At 35.8% G+C, this 18,732-nt stretch overlaps 1 protein-coding gene across 1 annotated transcript in view; it reads right to left on the minus strand.

The window, feature by feature from the left end:
• USP34 (ubiquitin specific peptidase 34) overlaps window positions 1–18,202 on the minus strand; it is a 121,976-nt gene extending 103,774 nt beyond the window's left edge. The window contains exons 1-7 of the mRNA XM_075706775.1: window positions 18,199–18,202; window positions 17,176–17,263; window positions 13,326–13,746; window positions 13,011–13,052; window positions 7,899–7,949; window positions 7,568–7,717; window positions 2,164–2,231 (exon numbers count right to left, since the gene is read on the minus strand). Coding sequence (XP_075562890.1) covers window positions 2,164–2,231; window positions 7,568–7,717; window positions 7,899–7,949; window positions 13,011–13,052; window positions 13,326–13,746; window positions 17,176–17,263; window positions 18,199–18,202 — 824 coding nt within the window. The remainder of the gene's footprint in view (window positions 1–2,163; window positions 2,232–7,567; window positions 7,718–7,898; window positions 7,950–13,010; window positions 13,053–13,325; window positions 13,747–17,175; window positions 17,264–18,198) is intronic.
• Window positions 18,203–18,732: the final 530 nt, after the last annotated feature.

Consider the following 18,732-nt stretch of genomic DNA (forward strand, 5'->3'; position numbering starts at 1 on the left):
AAAACCTCTCCAAGCCCTCTTTCTTGCTTTGCATAGCAGCAGAAGCTATTGCAGGATGTGTTTTAAAGGTGCTGTGCTGCTGTGCCCAGGATTATGTTTGCCTTTTTTTAAAAAAAAAAAAACTAAAGTAAAAAAGCAGATGGAGACCTAGAGACCCAAGCTGCTAAGACAAGATCTGTAAGCTTGACAACCACATGGGGTGAGCTGCATACATCAAGAAAGTCATCTTTTACCGAAGGCATCTGTGTCAACTTCTGTCCCATACAAAGGTATAGCACTAGCAGTTATTTTTGTTCTATGTCCTCCAACCTTCATGTCCCACTCCGTAAGTGCATCTTCACAAACAAAGCTTTGGATTTCATAATGTTGAGAAATCCCAGATCTCCCATCAGGTTTCAGCTGTTAAAAATCGAAACTGGGAGAACATCCCCTTCCATCTCTAAACTGCTACTGTTTTCCATAGATGTATCCTGTGTTAATATAACCGTTCTGATTGACATGAATGTATTGCAAATGCTAAGAACAGACATCAAGGGCATTATTTATGGCAAGAAGCTGCTGACAAATCACATTTTAAATCAAATGCAAACTTTCTGTGGGTAAAGAGGAAGATATGAGGAGAACACAGGAAAAAAAATCTTCTATTAATTCCAGTGACCCTAATTACACCTACAGTTATAAAATAGAAAATGCTTTAAGAATTATAGGATGACAAGCAAGTGAGGATTAACAGCAAAGACTGTAGGCTGTGTTATTCTGTCTCATTCAAGTTCCTTCTTATCAGCCTATCTCTAATGGTTGATCCTTCAATGCTCTTTTTAATTTCCATTCATTGCAAGGAGATAGGTAAGGCTCATGAACCAAATTCCCAGGTACGTGAACAACCATTAATGGAATATGTATGGAGACAAGAACTTGAAGATCCTCTGCCTGACCTTCCTAGACTGCTTCAGGGTTAATAATTACCTTTATAAGATTTCAAAGATAACACATCAGTATTAAAGGAGTCCACACGGCTGGACTGTAACTCAAGAGTGACATGTCAGAATACCCTTCTCTCTGCTGATATCATTTTGGTAGAGACCATATTATAGCAAAATAGATCCACAGCCAAGCCAGTACTTAAATTTTTACAGTCAAAATTCTTTACAATTAAAACCAGAACATTTTAAAATACGAAATATAGTTCTGAGCCTCATTGTTCTGTGCACTTTTTTGTTGCCCATGTAATTATTTTTGTTAAGAGTGTTAATTTTATATTGGTATAGTTAAGACAATATAATCTGTAAAGGCACATTTATTGCTATCAGGGAAGTAAGCTATGACCACTATAAGCACATTTCTAATGCTACAGTTGTAGGAAATCCAGAGCCTTGGAGGAGCTGTGGGCCCAAGCAAGAACAGTGGCCTTTTAGGTCGTCTGCACCAGAGGAGTTTAATGTTGGGCCACTGGAAGGAGAATGAGCTGTGACCACACCTCTCCACCTCCAGGCAGATACACATACACAAGATAATTTCATCAGCAGCTCACTGTATTTTTCCTATTGTCCTGAGAAAGCCAATAAAAATAAATTGCTTGTATAATTAAGTATCTTTTTAAGTACTTTAATTTTGAAGTGTTTTTTATGATAGGCAGTTTGATATAAAGAAAATCTTCGGGACTGGATATATTTAGATACATAAAAGTGTGAGTAGACTTTTGATCACACTTCAGTTCCTGCCAGCTGGAAATACAGAACATCAAAATGTGAAGCAGTGTTAAAACTCAGTGAAACTCAGTATATGAAATCTCAATGACTACATATTGCTCTTCTACTTACATCGTCTCATTGCAAATTTTATGTGAAGTTTTATGAAGATACTGCAGTAAGTGCAGCTGTACTGCAATTGAACCTGACACGACATGTCAGAATGCGGCTGGATGTCACACTAAAAATGCTATTAGCAAGATTGATCTGATTGTAATAAGATTGATCTGATTGATACTGAAATCAGATAGATGTAAGGAGCTGCCCAAACTAACTCTAAACATTACTTTCACTCTCCTTGTTGAAATGATACAGTCAGAGCAACAACTTGAACAATTAAAAGTGTATCAGCTGAAATTATAAATAGGTGCTGTCAAAAAGTCCGACAAGAAAAATTCTTAAATTAAAAATTTACCTGATAACATAAGTCCTAAAGGGTATAATGTGCTGCATGACAGCAGGGATGTGTAGCCATATTCTGATCTACAATGCAAAAACATAAATAGATAAAAATTTCATTAATGACATTTAATGGGAATGGTAAAAAATGAAATATTGCTGGTACATTTGCACATGCAACCCCACTTTAGAAAAAAAGGCTTTGTTGTTGTTTTTCATCCAACTTCAGTTCTTTCAACTTCTTAATTTTCTAATTTTCAAAGCTGTTATCTGAGGAATGTTTCTGTGATTTGTAAACAGGAGTTGCATCTTTTCTTCTAGTCAGTTGGAAAATATAAACTCTGTATCAATAGTATCATACTGCCCAGATGTCTCATTTCTGAGTTTTCTGTAGTCTCTTCAGTAGGAAAAACTGTTACTCAGCCTTGTGGAGTTTCATTTTCCTTTTTCTTTTACAGTCTACAAGAAAATTATTCCATTCTTTCTGTTCCTTGCAAACCTCTCCTAAATCAAGTAAAATTATTTGACTTATGTTGATGTTTTGCTTCTTAGGGCTTATATATCCTATAAAATAAAATTACGTTTTAAAACCAGTGTTTTAGTACAGTTTTTTTTTACTACCATATTTGCATTCCCCTATTTGCCATCCTGCCTTTACCACCTTTGCAAAACTGTATGCAGGAAAACATACGCAGAGAAAAAAAACCTGAAACAGCTATTTAACACCGCTGTAAGGAAAAGAGGACCAACCAAACTACTTACACAGGCAAAGTTAGAAGTTCCATCTGCATTTCAAAAAGGAATGCTGAGCCTGTTAAACCTGTTAGGGAAAGACAACTACGTGCCAGGTAAGGGACCTAGCATAGATGAAACATCAGCAGCTGTTACTACTTCTCCCATAATTTTCATCATGTGTGCACACAAATCTTGTGAACAGCTAACACCGTCAGTCACTCAAAGCTGTCACGTTAATTTACATCTCCATGTTTGTTCTTAAAAGAATGTTTAATCTTTGCAACTGATGCAATGAATTCTGGCTAAGGACTAAATTCTCACCAGGATTTTGGAAAATTCTGGATGCAGAAAATCTAAATTCTCCTTCTTGCCAGGAGAGAAAAATATTAGGCTGTAGTAAAACTGTATCACCAGCACTTTAAACGTTTCTGGAATTAGCCAAGTAACTTTTTGAGTCAGTTCTGTAAAAAAGTATTTTCAGACTTACTTGTGACAATGCAACTAACACTACACAGTAACAATACTAACCTACTTTGCAAGACAAACCAGCCAAATCTTCACATTGCAAAAAAGAGCACATTTGGAATAAGCTTCTGATCCTATTGGCAGTCTCAAGAAGAAAAAAATGCTAACATCCCAAAGATAGAAAGCGTAACTACAAGATCCTTGTCCTAGAAACAGGAATTAAATAACATTTTGACAAGGAATTGCAAGGACCACAAAGATACCATTGTATTTACACAATTTGATTTTTAACACAACGACATGCTCTTTTTCATATACAAGTATCAAACACAGCAGAAAGTGTATTGCTTTGTGAAATAAAAGCAGGAAATGTTTTTATAATTCTGTTTTTATAGCTTTCATTGTTCATAGCAATTTTCACTCTGTATTAATTCAAACTTCTAAAGCCATTTCATTCATCTGTATACTTGCATTACATACAACCTTCATCCTCAGAACTGAATTAATGGATAATTTCACGTTATAAATGAAAACGTAATTTTCATCATGAACTAAAATATAAATATACTAAATTATTTAAATAAAATGACATAACATATATGACATAAAGACAACATAGACAAAAATTACATTAAAAATCCAGAACTTCCATCACACTTTTTGCTTCCACCTGCTTTTAAGACAAATTATTTACTGCATCTGTTCTATTCTCAAGCTTCCGAGGTTTTTGGTTTTTTTATTATTAGTTCTTTATCATAGGCAAATCATTTCTAAAAGGCAGTGCGTCTCTCAACAGTTTTTACTTCTGACTTAAGTTTTGAAGTTTCGTACAGTAAAATTAAACCAACATTTTGGAAACCATCAGCATCATTTCAATTAATTCATGTCCACTGAGAGGATAGTTATTCCCCCACAACATCCACAAAACCGAAACAATACGGAATGAAGTACTGACAGGCTTTTTCAGCAAAGTTTAAACCCTCCACAGAACAAGCTGCAGGTCATGGATTTCTCGGCATCTGTTAGCTTTTTAAGGAGAACACCACAACATCAGGTAGTTAAGCTGAGCAAATACCATGGAATATGAAACGTGGGAAGAAAGGAGGAACCAAGTATCTAACTAAAAAAGACAGCAAAGAAATAGCCTAACAAGGAACAGTCAGTCCTACCACAATACAGGTTGCTAAGAAAGCATCTTGCAGTGCCATAGGCTGGAGAAAAAACAAGAGTGCCAACTAGGCAACTCCCTGTGTGAAGTAAATTGCATTATATTACATTTGCTGGCTTTATTATTACAAACATAAGCTTGTCCGACAAAGACATTTACTCAAACAAGATTGGCTGGATAAAAAAAAAAAAAACAAGGAAACATCTTTTCAATAATTTTAATGTCTTCTATATAAAGGAGACACCAGCAATCACAAACAAGTAGCTCAGTTCCCCACAGGCTTTCCTAATTTGTGGTAATGGTCTCTTCCGTACACCTGTAGAGAGCACTTAATGAGATATTCACCTTCCTTTGTGGAAGAAACAGAGCAAATGCTTTCCACACCGCTATGCAGCCTTGTCTACTAAAAGTTGAATGTTACTGGTTGTTAGAAAATGATTTCTTTGACTTTAGTTTATTATTTCCAACTTTACCTATTCTACTTTCTGGACCTTACTACGAAGCCTAACTTTTTAATGAGAAATTGATTGGGTCAGCCACACTACAATCTTTCTGAAAACATTTTTTGAAACATTTAAGGTAGTAGCTAAACAACTCATTCATCTCACAGACTTGAAAATAAATTCCAGCGTGGGCATTTCTAGGAGCCTTTACAATAACGGCTACTTAACTGCCATTCGCAAGAGCTGGTACAACTCTGAAAATGTATTTAAGAGTTTCTGTACACTATGGTTCTGGCTTTACACGTTGTGAACCAGTTAACAGTTGACATTGCAGAGCTGTTCACCGAGCTATTATCGACAGGGTCATTCATTAATCTCACACTATCTACAGATCCCATAAACTGAAATGCATTGGGATAAAACCAAGGCAAATTACTTACTCTTACTGAGATGACCAATATTTTGTTCGCAACAAATACAGTTTTGTGAATGCTTCTTTTTGTTTTATTGGAGTTTGGTATATCATTTCACAGACAATCAGAAACACTTATTAAATTATTTATATTTACCTAAGTTATATGAATTATAGAGGGAAAGAGAAGCATTGCATCAAAATTAGAAGCTTATGCATCACTGTAGAGGTAGAGAAAATTTTTTATTTTTTTTTTTTTTAATATCAGCAAGGTAAAATGTATTTTGTCAAAAAAAATTAGTTGCCTTATTCGGAACTAATAAACATATTGCATTTGAAAGTCAGAAGCACTGCTGACAAGTACACTAAGCGACACCAAAATGCAGGAACTGGATGAATAAAGCACATTACACAGAAAACTTTTTCTTATACTTTCTGTAATGATCTGACAGATAAAAGCTAACGATAAAAATTTTTCTAAAACAGTTTTCCTCTAACTCACACAGATTTGCCAGCAAAGCCAGACAACGTTCAAAAGAAAGTTTCTAGTTGAGCAGTAAAAGATACAATGCTGGAAAAGGTTGAATAAACAGTACTTCTACTGGTTATGGTTTGGGTTGAATTTCATTTTATCTGGCAGGTTTAACTATAGCATTCATCTAAAATAGCTGCAAGAGACAGCTAGATGTATACCTACTAGAATGAAAGATAAAAGTTGCTAAGTCATCACTGAAAGGAGAAACTTTGCTGACAACTATTTTGGGTTAGGGCACATCACTAAGAATAAAGAAAATAAATAATTTATGTGGAGAAAGATAAAGGCTTCAAAAAAGGACAAGGAACAAAGGTAGATGCAGTTTATAAACATGCACTGGTATAGGATATCTAGGAAATGGGATTTGCAGTCAGAATGCTTGTTGAAAAAAATGCTGGTGCGATAGGGAGCTGCCACTCATTGTTCAGCACAGTTTTGTGCATTCCCACACAAAATAAAACAAAAATCAGACATGCAAGAATGTTTGGTTCCATGACCAAAATTTACTTCTAAACCACAATAATCTACAAGACCATACAAGACTGCAGGCTGTACTGACAACAGCTACAGATGAAGAACTCCTCAGATTATCACCTGAAAGCTCAACAGATCATACTGAAAGGGCCAGAAGAGAACATATCTCCACAGTTTAATATACAGAGGTCCTGCAGCAGTCCTCCTGTGCAAACTTACAAGAAAAGAGCATACCATGGCCTTACTCGTTTGTTCTCTGACCTACAACTTAAGAATCATTACACTAAAAGGATCAGGAGTGAGTGATACAGATCACCCACACTAGCTTTATTTCTGTCACTGGTTCCCTCCATGCAAACGTATTTCAATACTTATTTAGAACATCATCCTGGCTGGTCAGTAACAGCAACAAGGAAGGAAAGAAGATGTGTGGAAGGAAGAATCTGATTTTAAGTATTTAAAATTGCAATCAGTGTCAAAATTACGTTAAACTCACTTCATACAAGGCATAACAAACTATTGCTTTCCTTTTTGTCCGTATGTAACATCCACAAGACAGATCACAACTTCACATTCTCACATTACACTAAGCCTTCATATGCCCTTCTTCAGAGACTGTTTTTTATTTGTATCACCAATCTCCTTCGAATCGCCACTAAAATCAATTTGTAATTCTGCTAGTCAAAAATCACTATTCTTTCAAAATGGAGAACTGATGAAAGATGTGTATTGTGAAACTAAGTGAAAATAAAAGATAGTTACCTCTATGCTGCAAACATGTCTAATGATATAAAAACACAAGAAATTGAAAAGAAAAGAAATCCATAGGCTTTTCCTTTGTGCCTCTTAGGAAATAGGTAAAAAGTTAATATAGCCTGAAGAAGCTTAAAGCATTTCCATGACACAATTTCAGGGACAGAAATTACCTCTGACAACATTCTTATAAGTATTTTCTGGGGCTGTTACAATCTTCGTATCTAGGTACAAACTTGCCAAACTACTTGTGCGCTAACAGGAGACATATAGGGTTTGGATGATGAAATGCTTCAGTGGACCAGCAAACCTCACATTCCTAACAAGGAAAATTTTACAGTGTTTTTCTCCCTCCCTGGTCCTACAGAATTCTTCCAGACTTCAGTCTTTTTACTTTTTGTGTTTAACATTAAACAGTTTAAATCCAATACTTACATTAGATACCACTGTGATAAATGCATGTGCTATAAGAAATGGCAGTGTCTCAGGGGTTCCATACTCAAAACAATCCTTCATGAGGGAAAGGCCATTTTTTCCACAAAACAGACAAACATAACGAAGCAAGTGCAATGGTACTTCTACATCCTAGAAACAGTTAAAAAAAAAAGGGAGGGGGAGAAGAATTTGAACAATCAATACTAGATCCATTCAGATATACAGGAAATTCAAAAGCTACATTAGTATAATGCAAATCTATACAGAGGAGCAAACATGGCTATTTTAAATTTCTAGGAAATGTGCACCTATTTAAAAATGGACCACTTACGTTCATATCACAGAACGCCCCTAATATATTGCTTTCTTGAGCAGAAATATCCTGTTTAAAAAGAAAAAAAAAAAATAACTAACTGAAGCAATAAAAACACATTTCAGAACAAAAAACCAACTGACCATTAACATTCATTATAGTCAACTAACAGAAACAAACCAACCCCTATTTTAGAGGAAGACAGAAACTCAAGTTTTGCTCTGCTTTTGCCTTGAAAAACATACTTTTTCAGTTCATTGCTTTACCTTCGTTAAGATGCATGTGTAAGTACACATTAGCAGATCACTCTTCAATCCCACCCCCCCCTTCAGATCACCAATTTTTTCAAGAGGAATACTGCAAAGGGGATAGTCTGACACACTGGCTGCACATCAGCCTGAAAATTACAAAACAGAACCAATCCAGGTGCTTATGAATGCAATTTTTGCATAAAGATGAGACATATAGTCAAAGATCTGAATTTAGATGAAATGTAGGATGTTCTACAATCCTACGTTTAATGACTTAAGGGGCTAAACTGTCAAATTATTCATTCCCATCAGAATATTAAAATTCGTTAACTTCAACTACTATATTCTTTCGTATATAACACAAGACATCAAATAAAGCAAGCGTCTAATACTCTTTACAGTATTAAGCTAACTAAAGAGGAGGAAGGAATTGTATCACCCTATCAATCTCTTAGCTATTTGCTGCAACAAGAAACCTATTTTCTAGAAGCACTAAACTGAAAAGGGTTTAGAAAAATAGCTTTTCTTTTTAATGTTCACAGCGTCCACTTGTTGGGCAGTATAAAGCAGGGATTCTCTTTATCAGTGTTGTTACACATATTGTGTGTATCTTGCACATGGCTAGGGGCAAAAGGGCACTAAAGACACCATAAAATCTGACTGTAAAAACCACAACATTGCCATGTATACTCGCAGGTAGTCACAGCACGCATTCTTCTCCTTCCTATCCCTCCATACCAAACACCCAGTTCTCATACTGGCAAATCAAATGTAAGTTTAACATAAAGTTAAGTTTTTAAAGGAATTTTCCTGAATATACTTCAAATAGCTGTGTAGGAGTAAGCTGCTTAAAACTGTACCAGAGGATGCTGGAGGCAAGCAATTTTCGATGGATTAAGTACGATACAAACATTTTGAATTATTCAAGATGCTCATATTATATCTAGGCATTTATTTTCTTTTTTCTTCTGCTGAACTCTAAGTCATGCCTGAACTCGTGATACTCTAACAGTTATTTTTAAAACAGCTTTAAAGCCAGTAGGTGGTATGTTTTCAATGTAGCAAGAAAAGGTGTTCAGCACCCTGCTCATGAAAACTGCAGAAATAGAGTGAGAAATTTTATTAGTTTTCTTGAATAAAATAGAGACTTGTTGTCAAGTGAACTACAGTTCTTAGCATACAGAAATCAAAACTTATGGAGGTCTGTTGCACAAGTCCTGCAAAGCTTACTAGAAGTGTTGCAGCTGAGAGACCGAGTCTGGAAATGTGACTTCCGTTCTTGCAGATGATGTGAAACAGAACAGAGTGAGAATTCCTTAACATCAAGTTTATAAGGAAACAAGAGAATTCCTGAGGGGAATCTAAAATGGCATTAAAAAAACACCATCACCTCAGATAAAATGTACTAGCTGAGGTCTGACACAGACACAACCTTGGCGGAGTTCACTTAATTAGGGCTATCTTCCAAGAAAGTATGTACTTGAAAAGGTGAAGCAGAGATTGCAAGATTCCAAAGGATCAGGGACTGCAGCTACAAACACCTAAACAACTGATTTCTCTCCTCTTTCATTTCATCCTCTGTCAAGAACTGCTAAATGGTTGGCTAACTCCCTTCAGATTCATTGCTCATTCTAAGACAGTTTGGGAGTGAACTTGACATCATTGCTTCTTTCTCTACAGGATTTTAAGAGCCTCCATTTTCTAGATTTTTTTTTTCCCCCCTCTGAAGTGCCCATTCTAGGTATTACACTTGCTGCACAGAGTAAGTATGAAAAGAAGCATAGGGCATACAGTCTTAAACTACCCTGTATGCAAGATCTCTTAAAAGATATCCCATGCATCCAAAACACAAACAAAAAAAAAAATAACTAATTCCAAAGTATGAACATTTCTCAAAAAAACAAGCAGCTATATTTATAAAAATATTTTGAGCTAATTTTGTTTAGGATGAAAAATAGACACAAAGGCCTCTCTATCCGGGCACCAAAACCATTGGTAGATTTCAACAGAAGCAAATGGTGTGTTTCCAGATGTTATCTTTACAGATTTTTTTTTTTTTCAATATTTACGTCCTGAAGTGGGTTGACCTCTAACTGACTGTAACTAATTGTGCTGGTTTAGAAATCCAATCTTAGTAGAAAGACATCTTTCATTAGGCTTCTCATCAGTTTAAGAAAAGTTGAGACAAACGTTCTGCCTACCAGACTTCTATTCATTCTACACAGGTCAAGACTATATACTTGGCAATGAGCTTGATTTACTTCCACATGATGTAGTTTCACTGTCCTTGTATACAGCATGTTTCAGTGACATTTCTGCCCTCTGCAATGCCACTTGTTCAAGGCAGCTTCTGTTGTCAAAATCGGGCTACCACGGGCTTCACTCTCTTCAGAAATGTTGTAAATGCATAAGGGACAAAAATAACTCTTGGCCCATATAATTTAAGGACAAGGTCTATACGATCATAAACAGGCGGATATCCTTTTATCTTGCTTTGTTGTTCATTTTCATCCAACTGTGTAAACTCCTCAACTAGGGAAAACCTGCTACATTCATAGGAATGACATTCTTCTCCACTAGATGGTCATGTGTAAAACAGCTTTGGCAAGCACCTGATAAGAGGATTAGGCTTCAAGACTTGTCTTCTGTCATTAAGAACAAAGAACTTGGAGGTGTATGCAGAGCAAAAGCTAACAGTAATAGCGATTGCCAATTGTTGCCAGAAGGTAATAATACCATGTGAGAGCCTTACATTGGAAATTTTTAGATGACAGCCTAACTGGTCATTCCTAGGCAAAGTGAAACCTTACTGGACATGATGACTCAATGAAATGGTGTAAATTCATCTCAAGAATCTGGAACAAGGCATTTCTGAAGTCAGTGAGAGTGGAGATCGGAGTCTGTTTTGCATCAGAAAATTTCCTTTTTTCCAGGGCAAAAGAAATGCTTAGAGGGAGAGCTACACAAGCTTCTCCCAACAAATTCTTGGCAGATTTGGTCTGTCCAGGAATCTGTTTAACTTGCAAGTATAGATGATATTCTTAAAACAGGGATTTTTTTTTTTATGATCTCTCGAGGACTGAGTCCAAGCCTATCTAAAACAAAAAGTGCTCCCATTACTGGGACTAATAACTTGTCTCACTTCAACTAAGACATGCTCTAGACTGAAACCCAAAATTAAATTCTAAACCTCAGTAAATGAGTTACTCATGGTAGTAGAGTTTTGACATTAAAATAGCTAACATTACTACTTTAAAATAAAAGAACCCTAGTACTTCCTAAATATAGGAAATCTCAGTTTGTGAGAAAAATGATTGATGCTGGAACCTTTTAATGTAAACAAAAAAAATCTCCCCCAAAAAAGAAACAAGATACACAACAAATATGGCAGGCTAGCATACCTCCATAATCCCAACCTGGAAACACAATAAGTCTAGCAGAAAAGTAAAAAGCTTTTCCCTCACTTGTCTGTACCTCAGGAAAGTGTTTTTTCACTCTCAGCTTCCCTTTAAGTTATGTTTTTAGGATAGCTAATGAATGTATTCAATAATTCAAATTATATACACTAGTATGATATCATATATATATATATGTATGATATATACTAGTATGTCTAAAGTGATAGCCAGTCACAGTACAGCAATCTACAGCATATCTGTGTCCAAATCACTTTATGGCTGCACATCAAGTGAAAAAGAAATCCCACGAGGCACTTTGAGATTTTCTTTTTACCATTTGGAAGTGAAATTGAAAGAGAAGAAAAAAAATACAGGAAATTGTCATTTAAAAGAAGCAAGTGTGCTTGTACATAGAAAAGCTGTTCCAGAATTGTTCATTGCATATTCCTATGAAGCTAGTTTCAGTAGGCATCCCACAGGAGTACAAAAGATAAATCACTTTAGTCATTGACTTGGGGTTTTTTTTAACTGACAAGACAGATCTACCTTCTAGAGTTCCTACTTGCAGAGGCCGAACTACAGATTTATTTATGTATGGTGAAAGTTTAAAAGGCAGGCCAAAATGAATGATGGGAAATCTGAAAGCCACGAATCCTAACTTTATCTCATTTTTCTACACACATGTATTTGCGAAACAACCTCTGTTAACTTATGCCTATACATTTTGGAATAAGACAAGAAACCAAAATCCAGCCCACTCAAAAAACCCACTCTTGTTGTGGGTTTTAATTAGATTTATTGTCAGATATGGCAGGATTTATTCAACAAGAGCTGACTGTATCTTGTGATAGCTCTAGCATACATAACCAAAAATTCTATATGACTCAGTATCTTCTCATTTTGGACTTAAGTTCAAAAAGCAAACGTAACCGCTCAGAGCTCCAGCAGAACTCCCAAAACTCTCTAAATAAAAGACTGGGTTAACTGTAGTTTAATTCTCCACTTGGACCTTTCCAAAAGTTTGTTGGATAGAAGCTTTCTTCATATAGCTAAAGATACGTCTTCTTTGCATACAAATATTGCATACAAGAACTGTTTATTTGTTATTAGACTACCACAAGTCGGATCAAAACCCAACCTTTCCAAGAACTGTATTGTTTCAACTAGGAAATGCTAACATCATCATATTTATTTCCGAAATTGTGAATTAAACATTGCCAGGATTTTTGAAGTTTTTTTGTGTTTGGTGTTTTTTTCAGAAAAAAATACGGAAAGTGTGAATGGTAGCCATAACAAATATCACGGAGAAAAATCAGCACCGAAGAACAAAGCTACTTGTGTGGAGCTCTGTTATTCCAGTCAATTAAACAGCTGTTCTAACAAGTGAGCTTGGTCTTGCACAAAAAGTTTAGTTTATGAAGCTTTGCTTCTAGAACCATAGATTGTAATGAAAAGAAATTAGTAAACTATTAATGGGTTACCTTCTGGAAGAAAGGCTTCGCTATAGTCCCCTTTTTGCCTTCCTGTTATTTAAACAGTACAATAATTCAGTGTACAGTTCCATCCAACACTTATCAATATATTACCTATAACAATTAAGCATATTTTAAAGACAGTGTAAGAGTATGTGTCATTTAAAAAGTTTCTCTGAAAAGTTCTACTGAAGTCAACAGGAGAGCTGAATTTGCCCATCCTGTGTGAAAGCAACTATCACCAAACACACACAGTCTACTCATTAATGAGAACAAATAACCTTTCACAAAACAGTTCAATATACACATAAAGATAAGATATACCTCTATTGTGGGATGAGTATTATGCTTATAAGCAGTGTACAGAGGAAACTGAATCTGAAAGATTTTTGCCACACACAGCAACAACTTTTCCTTCTCATCAGTGCTCCATAAGCTAAAAGCGTCAGTGTTTTTTGCAGACTCCTCCTCTGTCAGGATACAAGTTCTTGCAGAGTCTAATTTTTTCTCTATAGATTTTTGCCGTTCTCCATTTTCTTCTTCATGAGACTGTCTTTCTACATTCAGGGGCTCATCAGCATGATTACTGTGATCTTGCCATGTTGAATCTATATTAATAGTGCAATGTTTACAGAGCTGGTCCCGCAGAGCTTGAACTTGGGCAATCACTAAGTTAATAAGCGCACATACTACTTGGTTAAAGATCTCCAGATGTTTATACTCCTTGAAACAGCACAGACATTGTCTGTAAGAAAACAGAAAAAAAACATAAAAATAAAAATTCCTGAAGTAGCTAAAATCAGAACAGGTAACTGACCAGAAGGACTTTACACATTAAAACATTTTAAACAACAAAATATTTGACAGACCCGTAAAAGTAAGGAAATCCAAATGAAACAGACTCTACCCAGCAGCAAGTGGGAGTCATGAAGCCTTAAAGTCCTTAAACCCTGTGAACATCCCATTATTTCCAAATGCTCACCAAAACTGTGAAGTCCCTGTTATCATTTAGCAGCTGCCACTGTGAGTAAAACACACAAAAGAATCTTAGGGGCAAGGCCACCATACTACTAAAGAAGCAATGTTCTTCAGTATGTTCCTGAATCCATTTCCTCATCCGGTTTTCTCTACTGATATTTATTGCAATAAACCACCTGACATGCTTGTCAGCCGTGTAAAAACCAATTCTTGTTATTTTTAAATCAACAGGGCTGCAAAATAATTTTGGTTTTAATTGAGTATTTAAGCTCACTTCTTTTATCTGCATTTGGATAGAAACACCATGCATAATGGTACCTTTTACCCATATGGGAAAAAGTGTCAAGTGTCTTCATTACTTGTTTCACTATGGAGGCTCAGAGATTATTCCTCTGAGTGTCTACTGATACACTGCAAACCAAAAAGAACAACGGGGAAACCTATACGCCACCCATTTACAATATCGTAAGAAAAATCAATCAAATTATCACGTTAGAAAACTAATATAGCTTTAGTTGTGGGCAAGGATAACGATATACGTCAAAGCGATTCTGGGTGCATAAAGCCCTGGAGACAGATACCCTAGAACCTATTGTCTAGGAACACGTGCTGCTTCTGTACAAACAAGTGATCTCTTTATTCTGAACAAAAGGTGGAGGACATTCCCCTAAAAGGATCTAAATCCTGGAGAACATAGAGAAGAAAGCAAGCAATAGGCAAGGGTGCTTCAATAAAGACTAAAATTAAAGGCTCCATGCTTGTAACAGAATCTTTGAGATGGACTCAGCTCTTTCTCATTCAAACTCTACTACAGAACGTAACTGCCATAAAACCTGGTAGCTGTCTTGCAGTAGAGACCTTTCTCCTGTTACACGGAGAACAACAAACTCCAATCCATGACTAGAGTCCTCAGATACTAAAATAATACAAGAGTTACACATACCATTTCTGAAGGAAACTAGCAGGCAAACGATAGGGCAAGAAGTCATCAATAAGACGGGATTAAAAAAATCTTCTGCAAAGAATAGCATTTAATCTAGAAACTGGGCTTAATAAATTATAATTTGTAAGAAAAAAAGAGACAGAGAGCTCAGAACTATGACAGGTAGAGGGTGCTGCCTCTCTTAAGGGAATACAAACATGTCCTTGAGCTATAGCTCTTAAAGCATACACATTCTAAACACAGATATTTTTTTTTTTTTTTCCCAGTGGGTTAGACAAAGATAACATTCAGTTTTCCCTAATTCCAGCACAGATACAGTCACGGAAGCTTCTAAAAGCTTTTGTTCCATCTATGGAGGAAAAAAAATCCTTTTAAAGTTGTGTAAGTGAAGTGTCTTCACCCATGTGAAAAAAACCAGATTTTGTGATTTACTTGTAAATGTATTTTCGTATTAACAAATGGCAACAATGAATTGCAGGCAAAACCAAGTGTATCCTCAAGCATTTATCCTTCGGGGAAACTATGTGCAATAGGTCCATCACTTATGCCTACAAATTACTACTTCACTTGGCTGTAACAAATTATTCTCAATAATAACGAAAACTAAGTCTGGTGAATACTTCTCACATATCTGTATTTGAACGCCAACTGATATTGGAGAATTCTCTATCGGGCAAAGGCACATTTTTCAAGATAGAGGTATGTGCAAAACCTCTAAGTCTTCATGTATCTGAATGTGTTCACAGGAAGAAGAGCTCACCAAAAATTAAAGATCTATGGAAAAAATGAGTATGCTACAAATATGACTTTTTTGAACATAATTTCCAGAAGAAAACTGTAATGGGAACACTACATGCAGATGGAAGAAAAAGGTATTCTTCAGGCTGAGTTGCCAATTGATCTTCTGAAGGAAACAGAGATTTAAACTACAGGTAAAAAAAACAATCGTAGTTCTTAAGGAAGGCCTCAAGCATAAAACAACAAGCAGAACTCTCAAAAGCCCATTTGGCAGAGTAGAAACGGGACATGAAATTAAAATGTAAAGTAAAACTCCTTCCTGTGGCCTCTTCGCTAGACTCTGCTTTGAATAGGACTGTTTTCCATACTCCTTTATTGTACGAACCCATACGTATGGAAGGTAAAAAGAAACCAGAAGAAAATAAAGAGTTACATGTTATACAGTCTTTATGTTTTCTTCAGGTTGGATTTGTCATGCTGTAGCTGTTGAACAGAACAAAACTCTGAACAGATGATGACCTGGAAAATGACTAGGTTGCAATTGTTCTCAGACAAACTTGGCATCTAGGACTTGTCAAGAAATGACAGGATTCTGGTTCCTGTTGCTGCTGTTTATTTTGATTTAAAATTCCTTCTCTGTGTCTAATAGCATATTACAGAAGATAAGGAATTTGCTTTGAGTGTCATCTTTGGGCAGAATGAGGAAGAAGAGGATTCAGTTTTCGCAGGTATCCAAAATGTGACATTCCTTTTTTCCTTTTGAAGTCTTCTAAATACCAGGGTAACATTTTCCAATCTATTCTCTATGCTTTTCCCAATATTTCTTACGATTCAGTTTGGTCTTGTGACCACTGCTGAGCACTGAATTCCAAACATCCTTACTGTAGATTCTTTCTAAAAATGAACATTCATACAATTCCTTGTGCTGGAAAAAATAAGTTGCTGTGAAGTAAGCAGAATAGCTGATATAACTACTTTAAAAAAAAAAACCAATAACAGCAATTTAAATAATAGGTTAAAAGGAATAATCTAGTTGATTTAAGACAACCATGTGCAAAGGATTTTCTTTATCAGTTTAACAGCTAGGGGCTGCAATTGTTCATTGTCTTGACTCACAGTATTAGGACATTGAGAAAAATTTCACATGATGGTCCCATTCAGAGTGATCTTTTCTTAAATTCTTCTTACCCTACTCTGCACCCACAGAAGAAGGTCAGAAAATTTTATGTTAAAGCAGCACCACACATGATTTGTCACTGCAATATAACTATTTATTGCTACACAATCATTACAGCATCCAGAATGCCAGATTCAAAATACACTTTGCCCAAAATGCACTAGGAAATACAGTTATTTTTATTTAGTAAGTCGTAAAATGTCCTTTACTCTCCAAGTATCACTTAGCTACACATTAATAACTTGACCATTCTAATTCACTCTACTATATTTTTTAAGAAGGGAAAACCTGCTGTTGGGATCCAGTATCACCAGCACTCAAGCTCATTCCAAAGTTACCTTTGTGTCCAGGAATTGATGTAAGCAAATATCTTGAGGGCATGTTCCTTTCTGAGCTGCAACCCATCAGCACCTTCAATGTCTGATACTAAAGAAAACAAAAATGTAAACATATTAGTAGCAAAAAAAAACACCCACAAACCCAATGCAACTGCTCTATTTTTATTAGAAATTATCTTTGATAGCATGAAAAATAAAAAAATATACTTTGTAAAAATAAACACCAGTAATCAAGTTACAGTAACTTTATGTGAAAGGTTTTTCAGCATGAAGATGTGTAATATCCAAATAAATCATATTTTCTGTGTTAGAAACCGAAGTCCTGAACCAATTCTACATATTTTTTGCTTCGGTAAACAGAGATAAAGTTTAGATGGAACTAACTTGAAGACAGAAACTGCACAGTATTCTTGAATACTGCTGTGGAAGTCAGTGATTGAGAACAGCCCTTTCTTCTAATCCTCCTCTTTGGAAATACTCTGCATAAGCTTCACTGGGAACTAGTGATTGATGTGCACTTTCAAGTATGAACCTTCTTGAACAATTTTACTCATTAACCAGTTTTGGGTTTGTTGTTTGTTAGGTTTTGGGTTTTTTTCAGATTTTAGAAGTCTGCAGTTTGAGATGACCGTGAGACCTTAACTTCCTTTTCCTGGTCAGATAAAGATTGGGGGGGGGGGGGGGGGGCAGGGCGGGAAGAAGGCACCAAAAAAAACAAACAAAAAACTGTCAAGAACACAATGTGCAATGTATGTATAAAGTTATTTCAGACTAGCTATGTTGATAATTATTACTTTCAAATATAGACATGTCTATACTGACATTTAACCGTAATTGATCACTAATTGGCAAAATGATAAACATTTACCACATTTACTACAGCTGGAAACCAGAACAGTTATGTACTGAATTCAAAACTCAAGTATTTCAATGAGGTATTATCAAATGTCCCACTTCCGTCTAAAAAAATGCTCATACACTCTAACCAGCCAAACATCACTAGTAGTCCACATCTCCACTTACGCATCAACCAATTATATATCAGGGTACTGGATTCTGCCTACTGGCCACGTACCTTTCTCCAACTATCAATGCACAATTCTCATTTCCTCCTTGTCCTAAATTTCCATACACTTCTACAATTATCTACTTGCTATACAAATTGAGAATGTCAGCGCTCCTTTTAAGGTGACCATTTAATTTACAACAAAAATAAGTATTCATTTCCACATTTCATGTGAAATTTCAAGTATTACATGCTTACAAAGCTACTTCACAAGCAAGCTTTGTGGAAAAGGTTCTCTAACAGAAGCAAGCTCTTCAGAATCCCCACCTCAGCCTCTTCTCCAGCCTCAGCCTCGTGAGGTCCTATGTGATCTATCAATATAGGTTTCCAAAAATTACAGCTCATGAATGTTGAGAGTCTGCTGGCACAGATCAGAAAGTAAAGTTCAGAAGAACACCTCTTCAGAGAATAATCACACAAAACAAATACCTATGACTTCTTTGAAATAATGACCTTACATATACACAAACATACATATTTTCATATATACA

Source organism: Pelecanus crispus, chromosome 3, assembly GCF_030463565.1.
Source record: "Pelecanus crispus isolate bPelCri1 chromosome 3, bPelCri1.pri, whole genome shotgun sequence".
In the NCBI taxonomy this organism is placed as follows: Eukaryota; Metazoa; Chordata; class Aves; order Pelecaniformes; family Pelecanidae; genus Pelecanus; species Pelecanus crispus.